The sequence below is a fragment of the Pseudorasbora parva genome, chromosome 18 (assembly GCF_024679245.1).
Source record: "Pseudorasbora parva isolate DD20220531a chromosome 18, ASM2467924v1, whole genome shotgun sequence".
Taxonomy (NCBI): Eukaryota; Metazoa; Chordata; class Actinopteri; order Cypriniformes; family Gobionidae; genus Pseudorasbora; species Pseudorasbora parva.
The window spans coordinates 7294117-7317674 of record NC_090189.1 but is presented as its reverse complement, the minus strand read 5'-3'; the positions used below and the strand labels follow the sequence as shown (position 1 = coordinate 7317674).

The window sequence follows — 23558 nt, the reverse complement described above, 5'->3', positions numbered from 1 at the left end:
CCAGAGTAATAGGCTAAGACGGACACGGATCGTGCAGTGCCGCGTTACACTCGATTTCCGGTTTGATGAAACCATGGAAACGCCAAATACGTTAAAGGCTCAGTGTGTCGTTTTTATGAGTATTTATTGACAGAATTGCCATAATGTACATAATGTTTTTCAGTGGTGTATAAAGACTTTACAGAATGTACCGTTATGTTTTTATTACCTTAGAATGAGCATTTCTCAATTCACCGCGGGTCCCCTTACAGTGAAGTCGCCATTTTGCGTCGCCATGTTTCTACAGTAGCCCTAAATGGACAAACTGCTAGCAACTCTCTGCTCTCTCAAACAATGGCATTTTTGTCCTGTGTTAGCCCCTTAGCTTCTCTATGTGCTCCAAAAGTGCTCCTTCAGTGTGGCAAAATAAGGGACACGATACCCCCCCCCCCCCCCCCCCCCCCGCAAGAAATACAAAACAAAAACAAAAAACAAAACAAAAACAAATAAATCTGGACTTCAAGTACACAAATAAAGAATAAGTCTTGAACTGATTATTTCAAAAATGACAATAGCTAACAATGATAGCTCAACAATTAATCATAAGAAACCATGAGCTCAAGTGAACGTGCAGCAGAACACATTTTATATTATTTTACATTTGATTATTTTACATATTTCATAAATATTCTTTAGTAGCATATTTGAGTGCACTTTAAAGGGATAGTTCACCCAAAAATCAAAATGATGTCATCATTTACTCCCTCAAAAGTTTCTTTGTTCTGCTGAACACAAAAGAAGGTATTTTGAAGACATTTTGTAACCAGGCTGTTGGGGTTACCAACGACTTCCATAGTAGGAATGTATGTTAAACATAAAGACATTTATACAGGTTTGAAACAACTTGAGGTTGAGTAAATGATGACAGAATCTTTATTTTTGGGTGCACTGTCCCTTTAAGCAGTCATTCTGAACCAGTAATCACTTTTTTTGAAAATTCTGAAATTAAAAAATTAAAAATTGTGAATTAATTTACTTAAAGGGGGGGTGAAATGCGGTTTCATGCATGCTGAGCTTTTTACACTGTTAAAGACTTGGATTCCCATCCTAAACATAGACAAAGTTTCAAAAACGAATGTTGGACGTTTGATGGAGTATTTCTGTGTCAAAAATACTCCTTCCGGTTTCTCACAAGTTTCGGAGAGTTTTTTTCGAGTATGGGTCTACTTGACGTTAATAGATCGGAAGGTCCTTGTATGGGCCGTACGGGCTCTTCTCCCGGTAGGGTGCGCGCGCGCGTGTGACTAAAGCGAGAGAGGAAATGCACGCTGTAAACAGTCTCTCAGATGCAGATCCACTCGTCCGTGAACACTTATGTCGCGCGCCGCGCTCCACTTTATTCCTATGGGTGACATCAAGCGACTTCAACGCTTCAGCACAGCATTCCCGGAAGGCAGCGCTGCATTTGAACCGATTTGAACGCAGAAATGACGGGAAGCTTCACAACATCGTTTCAGTCGTGTCTCAAAATGGATTTACACGCCACTGCTGTCACAGGACTTTACCAAATCATACCAAAGAAGTGTGTTTTTGACGGAGCGGTCCCAGCGATAAAGGTTCGGTCCTGCTTTGGAAGCAGCCGGTGAGTAAAACTGCTTCAAATGTCTGTGCTGTTGGCTATCGTCGCGTGAGTAAACATCAGTAAACGACACGATCGTGTGCTTCGTTATTCAAATGTGGATTAAACGGTTACTCCATTGTTGTTCTGTATAACGTTACAGTATTCTGACGTGCAAAACCGTTTTGCTTTGCTACTTCTAAGGTCTAGTCGGATACAATAGTCCATAAACCGAATCATGTCCTCATACACTGCGAGTAAAGACACAGAAATGTGGAGAGGCCACTAAATACAGTAACTTACATACCACAGAGATGGACGTCCTGCTGTTGCTGGTTCTCCTGTTCAATTTATTTCAGCCTCCGAATAATTTTGGATCATATATCTATTAGCTGAGATAGCCATGGGTTTCTCCACGCTTGAGGACGTCACCGCTTTGCGCCCTCGTCATTCTTTAGCTCCGCCCACACGATACGCCTCCAGGCGCTCTGTTTTTTGCGGAAAGACTCGGTACAGCCTATATTTCTTTTATAAATATAATAAAACTAAAGACTTTTCGGAGATATGAAGGATGCAATAATACTACTCTATAGGTACTCAAGATTGACATGAGATTGACTGAAACTGAGTGTTTCACCCCCCCTTTAAATTATGACAATATTATAATGTAATTATTTGCATTTTTATCTAAACATATTTTTAAATGTCATAAAATGTAAATGATAGGATTGTTTATTATATGATTAATATAGCCTAGCTAAATGATACATTAAAAATAACACTAATTTGGCTATAATTTATTAATTAACCTGTCTAATGTCTAAAACAATATGATAATTCTGTTTGCCAAGCTCTGGTAATGTATGGACTATTATATTAATATATTATCAATTAAAAAACAATAGGCCTGTTATGCTTTAGAGGCACATATGTGTCTGTCATCAGCTCATCGCAGGCTGCTTTAAGTCATTCAAAACGGTGGACGAGAGGGTTAGTTCACCCGAAAATGAAAATTCCCTCATTAATTACTTACCCAATGTAGTTCGACACCTTTAAGACCTCCGTTCAGCTTCGGAACACAAATGAAGATATTTTTGTTGAAATCCGATGGCTCAGAAAGGCCTTCATTGACACCAACGTCATTTCCTCTCTCAAGACCCATAAAAGCACTAAAGACGTCGTTACAAACCCATCTCACTACAGTGATTCTACGCTAATTTTATGAAGTGACAAGAATAGTTTTTGTGAGCAAAAAAACAAACAAATAACGACTTAGTGATGGGCCGATTTCAAAACAAAGTTTTGAACAGTTATGAATCAGCGTATCGATTCACGATTCGGATCGCGTGTCAAACTGCGGAAATCACGTGACATTGGCGATCCGAATCATGAATAAATTCGCCGATTCATAACGGTTCAAAACTTTGTTTTGAAATAAGCCCATCACTATATAAGTCGTTATTTCAAAAAAAAATTGTGCACAAAAACTATTCTCGTTGCTTCATAAAATGATTGTAGAGCCACTGTAGTGAGATGGGCTTTGTAACGTCGTCTTTAGTGCTTTTATGGGTCTTGAAGATGAACTTAAGGGTGTCGAACGACATTAGGGTTAGGGTTAGGTAAGTAATTATTAAAGGGATACTTCACTGCCTTTTCATATTAAACTGTTATTCCCTTAACTAAAACGAGTTGATACATCTCTCTCTCTCGTCTGAGTGTGTGCTCTTAATCTCTCTGACGCGCGGTGACGATCTGATAGCGTTTAGCTTAGCCCACTAAGCCCAGTTCATTCACTATGGTACCAAACAGAGATCAAGTTAGAAGTACCAAACACCTCCACGTTTCCCCTATTTAAATACAGTTACACGAATAGTTGAACGATCAAGTATGGTGACAAAAGAAAACGTGGCGCGTTTCTAATCGGATTAAAAAGGGGAGGTGTGAGGAAAGATGTTTCGGCCGGGACTTTTTACTGCGCTGAGTCGAAGTACTCTCAGAAGTGCTATTCCGCCATACATTATAGTTCTCCTTTTTAATCCGATTAGAAAAGTACCACGTTTTATTTTGTCACCATACTTGATCGTTCAACTACTCGTGTAACTGTATTTAAATAGAGAAAACGTGGAGGTGTTTGGTACTTCTAACTTGATCTCTGTTTGGTACCATAGTGAATGAACTGGGCTTAGTGGGCTAAGCTAAATGCTATCAGATCGTCACCGCGCGTCAGAGAGATTAAGAGCACACACTCAGACGAGAGAGGTATGTATCAACTCGTTTAAGTTAAGGGAATAACATAGTTTAATATGAAAAAGCAGTGAAGTAACCCTTTAAGAGAATTTTAATTTTGGGGTGAACTAACCATTTAGAGTTATGAATAAACTGGTATGTTCCAAAACAATGGCAAAATGTGCATTTAGAAGATATAAGCATTCAAAACTTGCAGTCTCTCACTTCCGTTAAAACAAATTACAGATTTTGATGACATCATTGCAGACTTCACCTTCTCATTAAATCTTCTGCCCAATCAAAATGCTCTCTAGAATCTAAAGCCCGCCCCTCCGCTGCTGAAGCTGTGGCTGAAATCGGTCAGTTGGACACACATTTACTAATTTCTACATGGTGAAAGGCACATAGCACACTATATATGTGATAGGACACGAGAGCGCAGCGCGGATCATATGCACGAGTCGGCGTAAACAACAAACGTATCGACCTATTTGAATTCTGCAAAGAATGCTGCATTTCAAAGCGATTTGGAGGATATTATGATGATAAACAGTTAGAGGAAACTGGCTTTACCAAACAGAAAGGCTCTAGTCAAACTGTATATTAATGAAACGCTATTGGCTATTTCAAAAAAGAGGAGAAGCTGCTAACAGCTGGAGCGTTTGGGGGGAAATTACATCAATACATTGAATAATGTGGCGCGTTTCAAAGCACTTCAGTGGGCCTTTAATATATTATGTGCTTTATTAGACAGGTGAGCATCTGTTTGGATCAAGTGGCAACTTACCGTGATCTCTCTTGAAGCCAATACGGAAGTAATGTAACCTGCAATTCATTGACTGGCCACTAGGGACATGCTCCAGAAAGGAGCAGAATCTCATTGAGCCCCATTTTATGACCATGTTATTTTTAATTCCCAACTTTACAGCAGAAAAAATGTTTACAGCCTGGTACAAATTGCGCATAAACAGCAATACAGCTTGCCCCTTGCCCCTTGCCCCTCCCCCTTCAGAACGGCTTATCGGAATCCGTTAATCCGACGTCACGGACTCTACATCCATATTTTTTTGACAGTCTATGGTTTGGATACATTCATCGACAGAAAACTAATCGCTGTTACATAGCTTTATATAGCTTTATATAGTTTTATTATTAAAGACTTAAACGCTACTTATACCATTCCTAATATTGATCTAGGTTACTGTAGAGTGCAGAAGTGTCTTATATTAGCCAAGCATGCACACAGAGTAGCATTAGCCTATAACATAACTTTCAACACCCTCATTAGTATCTAATATATTAAAACAGTGCTGTGTTACCCCACATACGCATGAATGGAAGAAGCGGAAGCGGTGACTGTGGCAGAATAAAAGCATTGCGAAATCACGGTGTCATAAACTGTAGCTTGTTTTGGAAAAGTGACCTCTAGCAGTGAAAAATTACATATTTTACCTTTAAGCTAATTATTACACCAAACCATTCCGCTAATCCAGAAATCATTAGTAAAATGTTAAGTTTAGGATAATTAAAGACATAATTCTTAAGATATTTTTTAGGGTTTTATAACGGTTTTCAGTGTGTAAATAGACTATATTAATACATTTTTATTAATATTTAATCTTAATCTATATTAATACATCTTATCATATTTGAAATTTCTGGAATATGCCTACCTTTTTTATGTATTTTTTAATGACCAGAGCAGTTACTTATTAAGCTGAAAATACGTTTTGTCCTTGTCATTTAAAATATTTTTTATATTTGAAGGAGTCGTTGTCCGCAGTGCAACAATAAGGGGACGCATTTAGGTGTTGCACCGCAGGCGCGCCGGTGGGGCTTTAATGGAACACATGAGCCTCTTCCGGTCTCTTTCGAATCAGCTCTGAGGAAAGATGGTGAGTCTTACAGCGCTTTGCCTTCAAAATCCTCCAACATCTGTTTCGTGGCATGTTTTTAATCACTTTTCCATTAGTAATATCACAAGCATATATATTCAAGTATCAGTATCATCTATTATGTTTGTGATAAGTCGATAATGAGAGGTTATAGATGAGTTTATGTGATCGGTTAGCATGACGCTTAGCCTTTCCGTACAGTAACGAACTCGCGAAAATAAACCGGCTAGCTTTAAAATGATCTCTACTAGTATAATTTCATTATAAATTCATAGTCTCGTGTATTAATACATTTGAGACCGTTTAACTGTCTAAATAAGAAACAAGCAGTGGCGTGAGTTTACATGTTTGGCCTGTGCAAACATGTTCTGATGTGTTTTTGGAGCCTGAAGCTGCTTTTCTAGACTGAATTTGTGTATTATCTCTCAGCCTAGTGTGTGTTTCTTTTCTTTTTCCTAAACCTTTTATTTGGAAATCATATCCATGATTATCTACTGTCATTGTATTTCTTCCTATACATAAGGCATTAACAGGTTTAGCTTCCATCGCATCATTGTAAGGCAACAGCCTAGAGATTGTTTAGGGAATATAATCTAGTGAGCTGACTATAAAGAGCATTTTGTTCACTATTTTTGAATATTAAGCTGACAACATAACCATCATTTATTAGCATTATAGTGTCTTGGAAGCTGCATATTGGAAAATGTTGTTTACATATGCAACTTGCTGTACGAATGGGAACGATCAAGCAATAATGTGACATTATTTTTCTTCTTCTTTTCAGACGAAGGGTACGTCATCTTTCGGTAAGCGTCGCAATAAGACGCACACTCTGTGCCGCCGCTGTGGATCCAAGGCGTATCACCTGCAGAAGTCCACCTGCGGGAAGTGTGGCTACCCTGCCAAGCGCAAGAGAAAGTGTAAGTTCAAAGGCGTGGGGTGACTGCACAGATCCAGGTTCAAATAGATAATTGCATTGGTAACCTTAAAGTGCCCCTATTATGTGTTTTTCTAAATATTTCCTTTCATGCAGTGTGTAATAGCTGTGTGTGAATGTGGATGGTCTGCAGAGTTTTAAATATCAGTGCACAAAGATTCTCTCCTAAAGGAGAATCGATTTTGAGTCAAGATCCAGTAATTCCAGTCTCACTGTTACATACCTAGGCTACATTTGCATAATGCCCATCTTCATTGGGTGCCCGTGAACGACGACTACTTCGACCTTCAAAAAAATGTAGTTGTAGCTCAGACTGGAAGAGTTTGGTTTGTGTTGTCGACATGAAGGTGCCGTTTTCAGCTCTGCAAATTCAGTTTGACAGCGGCGTTACTGTTTGCATCAAATGCTGAGGAAGATCTAGAGTGAAAATTCAGATAATTAGGCATTTCATTTCCGACACGCGCTGTAAACCCCAAAGTATACTTTGTACGTACTCTTGTGTACAAAGTCAAACGCATAGCCTTACTTTCAACACATTCAAGTTTTAAGCATTTTCACCACGAGTTTGGTACCAATGTAAATACTTCAAAAAATAAATTGCGCATGTTCAACCCTGTTAACAAAAATCATCTGGTGTAATCTTCTGATGTCAATTCGCATCAAGGTTGGTTTGTGAACCCTCGCATAGACGTAAAAAGTGACGTATACTAATCATTGCAGACTGAGCCATCTGACCAATCACAACAGACTGTCACCTGACCAATCAGCAGCGTAGACCAATTAATCACAACAGACTGAGCCATCTGACCAATCACAACAGACTGTCACCCGACCAATCAGCAGCGTAGACCAATTAATCACAACAGACTGAGCCATCTGACCAATCACAACAGACTGTCACCCGACCAATCAGCAGCGTAGACCAATTAATCACAACAGACTGAGCCATCTGACCAATCACAACAGACTGTCACCTGACCAATCAGCAGCGTAGACCAATTAATCACAACAGACTGAGCCATCTGACCAAGAGTATGCTCAGGGAACGAGGGCTTTTGAGAGAATGTCTCTTTGAATGAACTGTTTTCAGACTTTAGAAATTAGATGTGCAAATATATTTTTTGACCTTTGTTGCATTAAACCTACTATAGGAGACCTTCAACACAAATTTAGGAAGCTTTAAAAAAACATAAATGGGGTACTTTAAAAGTGACATGCAGTTTAAGCTGTTCTGTCTGGCATATCAACTTACCAGTGATGACCCAAAAAATAACAAATGTCTGAACAAATGACTGTCCAGTGATCACAGTATTTTGAACTGAGGTAACCCTGAGATGTTTATGAACAGAACACACGTGCTCAATCTGGTCAAATGCATCTTTATATTTTCAGGTATGTGAAGTTTAATGATTGTTTTGTTTGTAGACAACTGGAGCACTAAGGCCAAGAGACGCAGCACCACAGGGACGGGCCGCATGAGACACATGAAGGTGGTTTTCCGCAGGTTCAGGTGAGTAAACGGGCATGCGCATTTTTATGCTACTAAGAGCTTTACTTTTTTTGATAAATTGTGATTTTTACAGATTTCTGCTTTTAATACGTTATTCATATTTACTCAACGTTGCATGTTATGACTGACACACTGAAGTGTCTTGGCAGGATATAGGGGTTGAGGTTGATGCCATGTTTATTTGTAGTTAAATATAGTCTTCCTGTTAATTCTTCACTGATACTCGCCCAACTTGAGTGCTTGTTGTCCAGTTAGATTAGGTGGCTTACCAATGATGTCCAAACATAAATGTCTGAACTAATGACTGTCCAGTGATATTAATTTTGTACTGAGGTAAGCTAGACCCATGCACTCATAGACGGACTGCTATTAGGGCCCGGTTTCAGTAATAGTGTTTTTTTTTTTTTTTTGAGTTGGTGGGGATTTAATTGCATATTTCAACTCTTGATCATGTTATGGGCGTGTAAAATTTCTTAAGGCCATTGAAATATTGGTTTGTGTGTGCGGTTTGTTGACTGAAGTATGTTATTTGTGCATTTCAGAAATGGATTCCGTGAGGGAACCGTGCCCAAGCCCCGCCGGGCAGCAGTGGCAGCGTCCAGCTCCTCGTAAACTGTTTCCAATAAAAAGTGACGTTTGAAATGTCCGTCTCAATGCCTTATTCATTCACACACTTTCAGTACTTCTCAAACTGTCTGACAAAACGGTATTGCTGTAACATCGAAACAAAACCAAAGGCTTAATTTTGTAAAGTGGTTCAATTAGTTGGTTTTTAGCACACTTATCAGCTTTAATGAAAGTTTTAACCGAATTTAAGATTTAACACAAGCTGTTTTGCAGTAATGCAAACTGATCTTGCTAGGAAAATCACTATTGATTTGTTATGGTTGCATTAGATTGGGTAAACGCTAATAAAAGACAACCCTGTATTTAAAAACTTTTATTCAATTCAGGTATAATTTAAATACTTTTTTAAATAAATACAAGAATGTATGTTCTCAATTGTGAAGTATTCTAAACAGCCCTTTCTGAAATAAACTCTTCAGTATCTCCATGCTGAGAATCATGTGGGGAACAAAGAAAAATAACACACAGTGAAAAATCAAAAGTGTGAAACAAATGCAGTGTCAGTCAATGTGATCCAAAGTGAGAACAATGGTGAAGTGATTCCACAAAACATTTTTGTAAACAGAACAAACCTGTTTGGAGTTGCTGCAGAAAGAAGCTGTGATTGTGAAAATCTTTTTGATTGTGTGTGTGCTTTGACAACGATGGGATGTGTTGCAGTTAAAACAGCAAGTGAACGTTAAATGCATTAAACCCAGACAGAAGAATAAATCTGGACTTAGTAGTGCTAGAATATGAGTGGCTGAATTGAGTCTCGTTCTGGAGTTCTTTAGGCTCTAGACCCAGTACTGTTTGGTGGTGATGGGGGGTGCGTGGGGTCTGTGCTTCGGGATGTGGTTCTGAGTGACGTAACTTGGGTCGTAGTAATCCCATTCCAGAGCGGACGCCCAGACTGAGCCTGGGAAACCATCACTGTCCATAGAAAGGATACGCAGAGAGACGCCTAAATGAACAATTAGGAGAAATCAAATAATGGACAAACTCCAAATATACAAAATATCGGAATAATTAAGTTCTAATTTAATGTTTTTGAAAGACATCTATGGAATTAGATGATTAGCCACAGAATAAAATATTTTTTTCTCAGAACTGCAAGTTTTATATCACAAATCTGACTTTATAACTAGCAATTGCAACTATATCATGCAGGATATAATTCTGAGAAAAAGTCAGCCTTGCGAGAAAAGCTCAGAATTGTGAAATCACACTTACCTTTAAAAAAAAAAAAAACATTCTGTGGCGCAAACTAGCTTCCAGACTTCTCACCAAGGCTGTGCTTAAATGATCAAATATACAGAAAACAATATTGTGGAATATTAAAATGTTCTATTTTTATTTATTTCTAAATTTATTAAAGTAATTTATTCCTGTGATCAAAGCTGAATTTTCAGCATCATTACTCCAGTCTTCAGTGTCACATGATCCTTCAGAAATCATTCTAATATGATGATTTGTGCTCAACAAAACATTTATAATTATTATCAATGTTGAAATTAGTTGTGCTGCTTCATATTTTTGTGAAAACTGATAGGCTTCCATTCAGTTCATACCCCATACTAGTTTGGGGTAAGTTTTTTTTAAATACTTAAATTTTTACTCAGCAAGGATGCATTAAAATGACAGTAAAGATTTGTTATGTTAAAATGATAATGTTAAAAAAGATTCTATTTCCTAGAAATAATGTCCTATTGAACTTTCTATTCATTAAAGAATACTGAAAAACTCAGTTTTCACAAAAATATTAAGCAACACAACTGTTTTCAACATTAATAATAATAATGAGAACCATTCTTAATAGCCATTCTTAAGGCTATTCTTAATTATCACCAATAATAACTGATATTGAGCAGCAAATCAGCTTATTTGAATGATTCTAAAGGATCACGTGACACTGAAATCTGCTTAAAAAAAAAAAAAAAAAAACTTCCATCACAGGAATAAATTACATTTTAAAATATATTGAGATACATACAGAGTTGGTTTAAACGTATATTTTACATTATTACTATATTTTTGATCAAATAAATGCAACCCCGATGAGCGTATGAGTCTTCAAAAACATTACAAATCATAAAACTTTAGATCAGTAGTTGTACATTTAGTGCTGAGCATTTCTATACTCAGAAATGGTTTGAACTTTTCAAGTCTCCTCAGTTCAGTTAATGCGATGTCCAAGCTCACCTGCACTGGCTCCAAAGTCACTGTCCAGCCCAGATCCCCCAGCCGAGGGGCTTGAAGACGCCACATAACAGAAGTTCTCCGGCGGGATGATGCTGGCGGACTCACACTCCACATGGATCTTATCCAGAGAAGCGTTCTCCAGGTCCATTGTGCTGCTTCTACGCATGGAGGCCATCGGCACTGAGAACTGTAACCAGTGCAGTTAATGAGTTAAATTACTTGTGTAGGATCAAACCCATTTCACTGGGAGCCAAAACTACAGAATGATACTGTAGTAATACCATGGTTCTACTATTGTATAGTGGGGTGTTTAAATTGTAGTGCCATTATGAAAATGAACCATGGTTTTACTATAGTAAAAATGTAGTAATAATGTTTTTTTTTTTGGTGGATTGATTACCATTTGTATAACCAGTTTTACTACAAATACCCATGGTATTTAAACTATGGTTAGTGTAGCAAAACCATGGTTCATTTGTTGGTTTAACTACAGTATTCATGGTTTTATTTTTTGTAGTTAAACCAAAGTTAATTTTATTAACATCCTCTATGAAAATGGCAATCAAATTACCATCAATTTAAATGACCAAAGAACCATGGTATTAATAGTGGCCCATAACCACCATAAACATTGACATCTTTCCTTAATACTCAAATTAATATGCAATAACCCCATAAGTTGACCACCATAAATAATCTTTCCTAAATACTCAAACTAATGAGCAATAGGTACATAACCAACATCAATCCTCAAATTAATATGCAATAACCCCATAAGTTGACCACCATAAACATCTTTCCTAAATACTCAAATTAATGTGCAATAGGCACATAACCACCATCAATCCTCAAATTAATATGCAATAACCCATAACCACCATAGACATTGACATCTTTCCTTAAAGGTATAGTCCACACATAAATTAAAATAAGCCCATGATTGACTCACCTTCAAGCCAGCCTAAGTGTATATGACTTTCCTCTTTCAGACGAATACAATCAGTTATATTAAAAAAATGTCCTGTCTCTTCCAAGCTTTACAATGGCTGTTTCTGTTTTAAAGTCCATAAAAGTGCATCTATCCATCATAAAAGGGCTTCACACGGCTTCAGGTGTAAGAAAAATATCCATATTTAAAACTTTACAAACTGTAATCTCTAACTTCCGCTAAGTGTTCTACACGTGTTCACGAGAGACTGGTGTTCCAGCGTGTGACGTAGGACAAAGGCGTAGCATACGGTGATGAACACGGAAGTGCCGAGGATAGAGCAAAACAAAACTTGGTTCTCGCAAGAACTAGCATATTCTCACCGAAGCATCCTACGTCACACGCTGGAACACCTCTTGTGAACACGTGTCCGACAGTTAGCGGAAGTTAGAGATTACAGTTTGTAAAGTTTTAAATATGGATATTTTTCTTACACAACCGCTTCGCTTCAGAAGGACTTTATTAACCCCCAGGAGCTATGTGGAGCACTTTTATGATGGGTAGATGGACTTTTTTTTAAACTTCAAACCAGAAAGAGCCATTTACTGCCATTGTAAAGCTTGGAAGAGGCCGGACATTTTTTTTAATATAACTGATGTCTAAAAGAAGAATGTCATACACCTAGAAGGATGGCTTAAGGGTGAGTAAATCATGGGCTAATTTTTCTTTTTTGGTGAGCTATACCTTTAATAGCCTACTCAAAGTCATATGCAATAGGCCCATAACCACCAAAGACGTCTTTCCTCAATACTCAAATAGGCCCATCACCACCATAAACATTAACATCTTAATATCCATAATGATTCAGGACAAGCATTTGGACATTCTGGTGTTTTTGACCTACCCTCTTTGGAGTCACATGAAGTGCTGGTGAGTTCGGTGGCACCGTATTGACCCGCATCGTGTCCGAATCACTGGACTGCAGCAGAACCGGGGCGCTCCTCCTCCAGTTCGGCACGCGCAGGGACTCGGACCCGGCGTAAGTGGCCCCATCCGGGCGTAGAAATCTGGCACGCTGCCCGGTGGCCCGTCTCTCCGCTGAGGAGGTCAGGGATGAGGTTATGGGTGGCGCCAGCATCGGTTCCGAGACCGAAACATAGTTTTTCTTTCTGTTTGAAGCGAACAGAGGCTCGTCGGAGAAGCGGGTGATTCTCTGGCGGGTGGAGTATGACGAGTGCATGAGCGAGATCTCCGACCCGCATCGGTCTCTCTTCCTCCGGGTCATGCGGAACAGCTTGTATCCCATGAACAGGCAGTTGAGTAGCAGGAGCAAAAGGACGCAGGGAATGAGCACCAGGATCAGCAGGGTCAAACTGGACACCGGGAGGCCCTCGGGTAAGTTTGATGAGGGCACAGCCGAACCCAGCTGCGACATTTCATCACAAACCAGGGTAAAATAAATATATTTTTGATGTTTACTCAATTTCACCTGTGATCATTAAAGTTTTATGTAAAATAATATCTATAAAATGACTAAAACTGACAGTGGACAGTTGAACCGCAGGTGCGCCCCATTGACATCAATTAAATGAGGCGTCAAGAGCTTTCTGGCTTTTCACCGCTTGAAATCGACAGTTTACAACAACTTTACAGTCTTACCTCGTAGTTGAGAATGTCTTTGGTGGGGTTAAGCCGTCTTTTTTGTTCGCAATTCCTCAAAAAAGCACTTTAATGAAGTTAAATAATGCAAGGAATCGTGCGACGGCTCGCGCACTTTTTTTGAGGACTTTCAGCTGAGGTGAAATCAAGACTGATATCTGACTGGGAAACACCAGGAAAGTTCAGGGAAATTTAAGGAATAAAACATTTGTTGAAGATATAAAATGTAAATAATATTAAAAATAATGTTAATTGGTATAGGGCCTACTAAGCTATATGATTGCTAATTCTCATCATGTAATTTATTTCTGTGGCCGCGAGAGGGCAGTATAGACCAGTTTAAGATTGTAACAGTCGTCTTTGTTTCCATTAGTCCATTTGTATGTAAATGCAATCGTAACCTACATGTTGTGTCTTTGTAGCTGTCAAAGTGATTATTAAAATGTGAACCTTACCTTACCTAACCTTGATTCCTGTAGAATTGAGGGCCTTTAGATGGTCCCTTAAGTACTTACATTTGTCCTTTCATTCTGCAGGCACATTTATGCAAAGCGATTTATAAGTGAGTAATGATTCCACAGAGAATAATACATACCACTTAGACTTCAAGCACAAATACATAATCGCTGTAGGTGTTGTGAAATGTCATGATTTGCCTCCTCCGATGTTAGAAAAAGTTAAAAATACATATGCTCTGCATCAATTGTAGCTTATTTAAAAAAGTCTCCACAATGGTGGTTTTTCCAAGTGTAAATGGATGCAATGGTGAGCAAATATTACACTTCAGATATAGAATTGGCTTTTTTAGTTTTTCTAAGAAACATCTAGGATCACACTCTTCTAAAAACAGCCATTCTGACCCTGAGTAAGTGTAAGTGTCACTTTAAGCTGCGAGTGTGACTCATTGGACACAAACACAGCTATGACTGACACAAGACAATGTTCTTCTCACTCAGACAGTTCATATATTTGCACATTTCCTGTGAAAGAGGGAATCACTTCCAAATATCCCCTTTCAAATGTACAGTACACTCTCAGAATATAAATGTGCAAAAATTGTATAATAATGTGCCCATACAAATTGGAAGAAAGAATTTAAAAGAAATTTACATAAATCATTTCCCAAAACTAATATGAGTACATATACACAGATCAGGCACAACATTATGACTAATATCGTGCTTGCTTTTTCTGCCAAAACACCCGTGACCCGTCAAGGCATGGAGTCCACTAGACCCCTGAAGGTGTGCTGTGGTATCTGGCACCATGATGTTAGCAGCAGATCCTTTAAGTTCTGTAAATTGCGAGGTCGGCCCACCATGGATCGGATTTATTTGTACAGCACATCCCACATTCTCGATTGGATTGAGATCTGGAGAATTTAGAGGCCAAGTCAACACCTCAAACTCGTGTTCCTCAAGCATTCCTAAAACCTTTTTTGCTTTGTGGCAGGGCACATTATCCTGCTGAAAGAGCCACAGCCACCAGGGAATACCGTTTCAATGAAAGTGTGAAGATGGTCGGCAACCACTCAGGCAGGTGGTATGTGTCAAAGTAACATCCACATGATGGCAGGACCCAAGGTTTCCCAGCAGAAAATGCCCTAAGCATCACTCTGCCTCCTTCGGCTTGCCTTCTTCCCATAGTGCATCCTGGTGCCATGTGTTCCCCGGGTAAGCAACGCACACGCACCCGGCCATCCACGTGATGTAAAAGAAAACATGATTCATCAGACCAGGCCGCCTTCTTCCATTACTCCATGGTCCAATTCTGATGCTCACATGCTCACTGGTGGCACATTCAGCGTTGGACTGGGGTCAGCATGGGCACCTTGACTGGTCGCAACAAACTGCGCAAACGCAACAAACTGCGATGCACTGTTTTCGGAAACGTTTCTGTCATTGACGTCTTGAGCAATTTGATCTACAGTAGCTTGTCTGTTTGATCAGACCACATGGGCCAGCCTTCACTTCCCATGTGTGTCAATGAGCCTTGGTCAGTCATGACCATGTTGCTGGTTCACCACTGTTCCTTACTTGGACCTCTTTACTGACCCCTGCAGACTCGGAACACCTACAGAGCTGCAGTTTTGAAGATGCTCTGACCCAGTCGTCTATGTATCACAATTTGGCCCTTGTCAAAGTCTCTCAAATCTTTATGCTTGCCCATTTTTCCTGCTTATAACAAATCAACTTTGAGGACAAAATGTTAACTTGCTGTCTAATATCCCAACCACTAACAGGTGCTGTGACGAAGAGATAATCAGTGTTATTCACTTCACATGTTATGCCTGATCGGTGTATGTCTATTGTTTATGCTGCTCTCATTGGTAATAAAGGATTTCCTTGATGAAACCAATTGTACCTACTATTATTTATGTAGATGAATCAAACACACACTGAATAAACTATATGGCCAAAGGGACAGCTAAACTCCATTCATGGCCTTGTTGAACACTTACATTTAACACCATAAGCTTTATAATGCAGCACAGATTGCACACGGTTCTGCTAACAGATTCCAGTCTTCTGAGGAGGTTTTCCACAATGGATGCTGGAACATGAATGCAGGGATTTTCTCACACAAGAATCAATGAGGTGATGTATGAAGTACATGTTCCTCTCTTTGTTGAAATCATCTTTGTTGATCCTGGAACAACATTTCAATCAACCAGATTCAATCAGATTTGAGGAAAAAGTTAACAGTGTAGGATTAAAAGCAGGGTTTGGTGCTTCTACATTAGTGTTATTTCCATTTGGATTGGTTAGGTTTAGGGGTAATGTTAGGACTACATTTTTGGACAGGAAGTATGTTGATCCAGGAACATGTCCTACTTGATCTTTTGTATGATGTAGTCTAGTTTACTGTTTCAATGCATCCCAAAAGTCTTCAATAAGGGTTCAAGTTTGGCCTGTGCACAAGTCCATCGAAACTAGATTTAGTAAACCATTTCTTCATCAACCACACTTTGTGCACAAGGGCATGTCCAACATTATTATTTTAATGTATATTAATCATTCTTGGATGTGCTCTTGATTGGTTTCCCTTCTTTTTTCAAGTAAAGTTTCTATTTTCATCTTCAGAAAGGAATAGGGAATGTGCAGAAGGCTTTGAAACTATTAACATCATGCTGATTAAATATTGAAAAGCTAAAACTTTGTGGTAGCTACTGGCTTTTAATCAACCACAACATGGCCTCGTATAGCTTTTGTGTTTATTAGTATTCAAATCCACCGAACAGAAACCTTAAATGATTAATACAAAAAAGATCTACTTTAATCATCTTTTATCTTTTAAATAAAAAAAACTGTAGCTAACAGATATCACCATACATCCTCCTGCACTCGGTTGCTTTGTAGTGCTGTAGCTTTCTGAAATGTTGTTTAAATATGCAAATGAGACATCAAAATAATTATGCAGTGATTTGCATACATTTTCAGAACAGAAATCTAAATATTGGATAAAGCCACATACAAAATTCTCGTTTTCATCTGTTTTTATTGGTCCATAAATCAGAAAAATCTAAATATTTTAGGAATAAAATGTTATATAAACCGGGTAAATGTGTTCAATATATGAACAACCTTCAGAAAACAGATAATCCACTCCAATTTTTTCTTAAATCAGCATCTCTAAAAGTATGGAAGCCATTCCATTCCAATGTCTGTTGAATTCCAACACAGGCCCACCTCATTCTACTGAATGAGGTGCTGATTAGGTGATCACCTGAACCAAATCTTATTTAATAAGGTAAAGTATTTAAAAAAGTAGGATGGCAAAAACAGTGATAGTAGTCCCTCAAAAGTAATTGGAATAAAATAACAATTGACCATGCCAAAAAAGTTGAAAGGGAAAGTTTTGAGTGAGGAAAAGAAGGGTTCAATTCTGGCTTTACTGGCAGAGGGATGCAGTGAGCGTCGGGTTGCTTCCATCCTTTAAATTTCAAAGACTGCGGTTCATAAGAACAAGGTCAAGCAGCAGATATTGGAGACAACAAAGCTACAGACCGGCAGAGGGCGAAAACGACTCTTCACTGACTGGAATGACCACCTACTCATTCGAATGTCACTCAACAACCATAGGATGACATCAAGTGACCTACAAAAAGAATCGCAAAAGGCAGCTGGGTTGAAGTGCACAGCGAGGATGGTTCGAAACAGGCTCCTAAGGGCAGGGCTGAAGCCCTTCATCAATGAGAAGCAAAGAAGAGCCAGGCTGAGGTTTGCAAGAGACCATAAGGATTGGACTGTAGAGGACTGGAGTAAGGTCATCTTCTCTGATGAGTCCAATTTTCAGCTTTGTCCAACACCTGGTCATCTAATGGTTAGAAGGAGGCCTGGAGATGCCTACAAGCCACAGTGTCTCGCACCCACTGTGAAATTTGGTGGAGGATCGTGATGATCTGGGGGTGCTTCAGCCAGGCTGGAATGGGGCAGATTTGTCTTTGTGAAGGATGCATGAAACAAACTACGTGCAAGGTTGTCCTAGAAGAAAACTTGCTTCCTTCTGCTCTGACAATGTTCCCCAACTCTGAGGACTGGTTTTTCCAGCAGGACAATGCTCCATGCCACACAGTCAGGTCAATCAAGGTGTGGATGGAGGACCACCAGATCAAGACCCTGTCATGGCCAGCCCGATCTCCACCTGAACCCCATTGAAAACCTCTGGAACGTGATCAAGAGGAAGATGGATGGTCACAAGCCATCAAACAAATCCGAGCTGCGTGAATTTTTGCACCAGGAGTGGCATAAAGTCACCCAACATCAATGTGAAAGACTGGTGGAGAGCATGCCAAGACGCATGAAAGCTGTGATTTCAAAATCAGGGTTATTCCACCAAATATTGATTTCTGAACTCTTCCTAAGTTAAACCATATTGTGTTGTTTAAAAATTAATATGAACTTATTATCTTTCCATTATTCGAGGTCTGACAACACTGCATCTTTCTGTTATTTTGACCAGTTGTTGCTTTCGATAAATAAATGCTCTAAATTACAATATTTTTATTTGGAATTTGGGAAAAACGTCAGTAATTTATAGAATAAAACAAAAATGTTAATTTTACCCAAAACACATACCTATAAATAGTAAAACCAGAGAAACGGCTCATTTTGCAGTGGTTTCTTAATTTTTTTGTTAAGTCTGGTCTAAGTGCTAATGCATTTTGAGTATGTATTGCAATTAATATCTACAGACGCAAATAAATAGTGTGATAAAATAAATTGGATGTTTTTTTCCACTAGCCCAAAATCGACCAGCGCATGAAAAAACACTGGTTTTGCCTATATATTAAACAGCTCTTCTCCCTCTTGTATTTTATTTATTGCATGCATCATCCATGTATGCATTCTTCATCTTCTATTTTAAGCACTCAACCAATTAAAGACCACAATGGCATTTATTTCAATAATAAAACTTTATTTTTCCATACAAAACATGCGTTCATCTTACATGCCAGGCAATACCTAATAAAGTCACACTTTCTCTGTATAATTTTTTACAAATAATTCATTGGAACATGACACAGGAATCTCTCATAGAGACTAAATCACTGACAGTTCTGTACATGAGTACAAGGTCGTCATGGTTAAAGAAGTATGCTAACACTTCAGAGTAGCACCTATGCTCTTCAGTCAGAGGAGTGTAGGTGTGTTTTCCTCAAACACCTCTTCTCTGTACGAATCACACTTACGCAGGTATGACATACCTATGTGTAATATGTTTGTGTGAGCATCCCGTCTCACACTTAGTGTGTATGCCTCACAGAGACAAACAGCTGACCTTAAGTCCATCACTGAAATTAGTGCGCTGTCTTAAGTTAACACTGTCCCAAGCTGTGCTTGATGATCTCTTTGCTGCTCGGAGGAATGCGATCTGGGAAAACCACTTGGAATTCAACCAGTAGGTCGCCGCGCTGGGCGGGGTTCTTCGCCCGGGGAAGCCCCTCCCCTATGAGCCTTCTCAGTGAGCCGGGCTTGATTACATCACTGGATGGGAGGGGCTTCATCTGTCCATCAAGCGTAGGAACATTAACCGTGCACCCACATAGAGCCTGGAGAAAAACAAACAAAGAAAGAAAAGTGTTAAACATTGTGTCACAGGACCATCTTTGATATAATGGTCTATATCGATCCTCTGGCAGCCCTCTTTGTCTTGAGGTACGATCTGTTATATCACACACTGCTGCAGAAGAGCTATAATGCCCCTCCGGCATATGTCTAATCCACTTGTCTATATATGATGCTTTTATATAACTCGAGTATGAACGCGGGCGGAATATAGGCCAGACAGATGAACATTGCTGTTATGCAACGGCAGAAAAGAGCCGCTAATCGCTCTCATTTCTCAATGATGCTCCAGTCTGCGGGGGACGAGAGGGTGTGCGTGGGTAGAGAAAGATGAAGTGGATGTGGAAATGAGAGCGGGAGAGAGCGAACGAGGGTGAGAGGTTTGGTGTGGAAAGTAAGAATGGAAATGAGATGGAAAAAATGAAAGCATAAACGGTTGTTTTTAACTTCCGATGCCAAATCTGATATCTGAGCAGGAGGGCCGATTTAATGAGCCCTTCTGTTTATCAGCCAATAATCTCGAAATGCTAAAATAGGCCAATAATCGGTCGTTTTAAGATTATCGACAAATGTCAGCTTGGCTAGTAAAAAACTGTTAGCTAAAAGTATCAATGGACTTTTCACGGGATAATAAACTATGATTTGCACTTGTACGTATATATCACTATTACATCGGCCAATCAGCCACAGTTATCAATGACGATAATCAGAGAATGTCAATGAATTGGCCAATAATTGGTCCTTTTAAAATGATCACCATCAAATGATCGATGTTCGCTTGTCAAGTTAAAGTCTGTCAACGGGATTAACCATTTCTGTTGTTTATTTTTAGTACAATTATGTTAAATAAGAGCAATTTCATTCAAGGTTTCCATCTTGTATATATCATTATATCGGCCATCCAACTCTCAAGATATTAGTATGGCTCTATTCATAGTAGAAAATAGATGCATGAGGGCGTAAAGGCGAAATGAAATCCTCTGCTAGAGAGGAGCAATGACAGAATGTGTGTGAGACGATGCTAAGAGTCGAGGAGGAGGTGTGCGAGATGGGAGGGGGAGTGTGTGAGAGTGTGTGCGCTGAGGCTGCGGGGGAGAGATGCTAAATTTAGATTCTGCTCTCTGCAGAGGCTTATTGAGTACCAGCGACTGCGAGGGAACATTTCGTACTGCCATGCACACGTACACACATACACATCTCACCTCTCGCAGAGTGATGGTGGCGATGTACACAATATGTGAGCCGTCTCGTCTGAAGTGGGCGTGCTTCTTCTCCTTAACAACGAAGGCTAGGTCGTTAGGGGCGTGGCCGAGCATCTGATGGCCCTCCTTGGGGAAGGTGATTCTGGTGCCCTCCTTCCATCCCTTCTTCACCTCCACGTCGAACACGCGCTCCTCCGGTCTCAGCGTGTGCTTGTCTGCCTGCCGGAGGCGTGTCACTTTCACACGCTTCGTCACGCCCAACAAAATGTCCTCCAGTGACACGAGGATCTCGTGAACCTCGGCCACGCCCGATGGCTTTAGCCCGCCCTTGTTGCGGCTGAGGTGGGGCAGGGGGTTCCTCAGGAACGGGTTAAACAGGTCGTCGTCGGAGTCGACTTCAAAGTTAAAGAACATGTGCCAGGAGTGGGCGTCGGCCTTTGAGGTGCTGTGGGAGGGGTCGCTTTTGTTTCCAGCGGGAGTCACACCCCCTTTGGGCAAACCTGGAGGAAGATGAAAAGCTTTTATTAGTGTGCACGTCTTAGGGTTTCATAAATGCGTGTCTGTTTTGGGAATGGTTAATAAAGCATGGATAAATAATTGATGAGTGTGTGAATCTGAGGTCTAACAGTGTGAATTGCTTGCATTTTGACATGCAAGTGCATCCATTTTAAACATGTCTGTGATTGCAATCTCACCTTGTTGATCATAGATGCTGCGTTTCTCAGGGTCGGTCAGAACATCGTGGGCTTGTGCAATCTGTTTGAATTTGTCCTCTGCGTCTGCGTCTGGGTTCTTGTCTGGGTGGTAACGGAGCGCCAGACGCTTGTACGCCCGTCTGATCTCCTCCTCATTAGAGTCACTCGGCACCCCGAGCACAGAGTAGTAATCCACACACTCTGGTGAGGACGGGGGGCTAGACACCTCAGGTTCTTCACGCGCCTCCTACATACACACACACAGACAGAAGGCAGGAGTTTAGAGTACGCTCGTTTCTAGTTCTCCTTGGTTCTCCAACACAAGGTGATTCCAAATAAAAAGATGACATTCATTGGTTCAGGCAGGAATGCATGCATCACAGATAATGAAGAGAGGATGAATTCTTCCATTTTTCTTGTGAATATTGCACAACTTATATTTTGTATGGTTTAAAACAACTTGATTTTAATTTTAATGTCATTATTATAATTTAAAATAATAATAATGCATTAAAATGCATTATTACATTTTTATGGTTTAAAACAACTATCAACTAAATTATTATAATTTGATATAATAAAGTATAAGCATGCATTATTTTACAAAACAAAAGTATTGCATTTTGACTTAAAGTTTGAGTGTATATTATACAATGCACAGCTTTTTAAAATGTCTCTAAATTCTCTATAATATAAACTCAAAGTTTCTGGGTGTATAATATAGTTGAGAATACAGAGGCATATATAACAAATTATAAATCTATACATGTCTATATTCCCCACTATAACATAGTAGATAATAGAGGTGTATATATATATATATATATATATATATATATATATATATATATATATATATATATATATATATATATATATATATATATATATATAACATAGCCTCTATATTCTCCAATATATAAATCTATATGCATAATATATTGTGGGGAATATAGATGTGCATAAATATGCTGCTGCATAATACATGTAATACCCTCAAAGTTTTGACGTCTATATTCCCCACTATATAATATACACCAAAATCTGAGTGTATATTATGCAGTGGATAGCCTAATATAAATGCATATTAAATATAATGTGCAGCATCTCACCTCCGAGGTCCATCCCTCCTCTCCGTGGATCACTTTCACTTTGCACTTGACATTCTTGTGTTTGACGCCGAACTGAGTCCAGATGAGAACCATGATGCTTTGCTGTTGCTGTCGCTGCCGGTGTTTGTGAGCCGAGCGCGTGAGCTTTCCTGAGCTGCTGTCTGCTGCATCTCCCGCCGGTCTGCTCGAGCTTTTATACCCGCGCTCTACTCACAGCGCCCACGCTGCGTGACCGAGCTTCCCCGAGCACGCCCATTCTCTCGTACACGAGAGGGAATACCGCGTGCCCACCAATCCACGCTCGATGCTGCTGCGGAATAAGATGAGCATCACGCGGATGTGGCAGCCCACCTCTCCATGTGGAGGAGCGTTTCCGGAATTCACAATGAGTCTCATCCCTCCCTCCCTTCTTTTCTCTCCATCCTTCCATCCTAAATTGGTCTCCTATTACAGATTGTTCTTTTGGCTGGTCGGGCAGCTTTTTGGTTTGGAGAATGACAATTGATTTCAGCAAATGATGGGATGGGAGTAAGTGAAAACGGATAAAGTATGCATATAAAAGGCGGGAATAATAGCTAATAAAAAGGAAAAATATACATATGACATTTAAAAAAAATAAAAGTGTAAGGTGAGTTTTTCCACTAAGCCATGATGTGCACACATGAGTCGTGCAACTTTACTTGCCTAAATGTTGTGTAATTTTTACCTTAACCATTTATTTAATTAACTTGTAATTTTTTAACAAAAGCATTAATTGCCATTGGGTAATAAGAGGGCTTTCAGACCATTTAACTCCCTGATAAAGATGGAAGGTTATTGCTAAATTAGCATTTTCGACATTATATAGGATATTATACTAGGCTACTTAGAAAATGTCTATGGTGTTTTATATATCTTCCTCTGTCCCCTGGTAGATCTGTG

At 39.5% G+C, this 23558-nt stretch overlaps 3 protein-coding genes and 2 non-coding genes across 6 annotated transcripts; 3 read left to right on the top strand and 2 right to left on the bottom strand.

Moving 5' to 3' along the window:
* Positions 1 to 5598: 5598 nt before the first annotated feature.
* rpl37 (ribosomal protein L37) lies at positions 5599 to 8807 on the top strand. Its single transcript, XM_067424133.1, has 4 exons — positions 5599 to 5718; positions 6503 to 6638; positions 8081 to 8165; positions 8708 to 8807. Exons 1-4 carry the CDS (start codon positions 5716 to 5718, stop codon positions 8775 to 8777), a joined length of 294 nt encoding a protein of 97 aa, XP_067280234.1. The 5' UTR covers positions 5599 to 5715; the 3' UTR covers positions 8778 to 8807.
* Positions 7901 to 7985, top strand: LOC137047224 (small nucleolar RNA SNORD72). Its single transcript, XR_010899188.1, has one exon. It is a non-coding gene; the product is annotated as a small nucleolar RNA SNORD72 (small nucleolar RNA).
* Positions 8428 to 8505, top strand: LOC137047223 (small nucleolar RNA SNORD72). Its single transcript, XR_010899187.1, has one exon. It is a non-coding gene; the product is annotated as a small nucleolar RNA SNORD72 (small nucleolar RNA).
* A 2-nt stretch (positions 8808 to 8809) lies between the features above and the next one.
* On the bottom strand, positions 8810 to 13754 carry hwa (huluwa). 2 transcript variants are annotated; one of them, XM_067424132.1, is made up of 4 exons: positions 13561 to 13754; positions 12806 to 13327; positions 10974 to 11160; positions 8810 to 9735 (listed from the first exon to the last, which is right to left on the bottom strand). In XM_067424132.1, the coding sequence occupies exons 2-4, from the start codon at positions 13205 to 13207 to the stop codon at positions 9569 to 9571; spliced, it is 756 nt and encodes a 251-aa protein (XP_067280233.1). In that variant the 5' UTR covers positions 13208 to 13327; positions 13561 to 13754; the 3' UTR covers positions 8810 to 9568. The 2 variants fall into 2 exon arrangements, with proteins under 2 accessions (XP_067280233.1, XP_067280232.1); XM_067424131.1 differs by lacking the exon at positions 13561 to 13754 and having other exon boundaries at positions 12806 to 13527.
* Positions 13755 to 18957: 5203 nt separating this feature from the next.
* Positions 18958 to 22821, bottom strand: zgc:122979 (uncharacterized protein LOC641576 homolog). Its single transcript, XM_067424003.1, has 4 exons — positions 22638 to 22821; positions 21526 to 21772; positions 20831 to 21330; positions 18958 to 19612 (listed from the first exon to the last, which is right to left on the bottom strand). The coding sequence occupies exons 1-4, from the start codon at positions 22728 to 22730 to the stop codon at positions 19379 to 19381; spliced, it is 1074 nt and encodes a 357-aa protein (XP_067280104.1). The 5' UTR covers positions 22731 to 22821; the 3' UTR covers positions 18958 to 19378.
* Between the last annotated feature and the right edge of the window lie 737 nt (positions 22822 to 23558).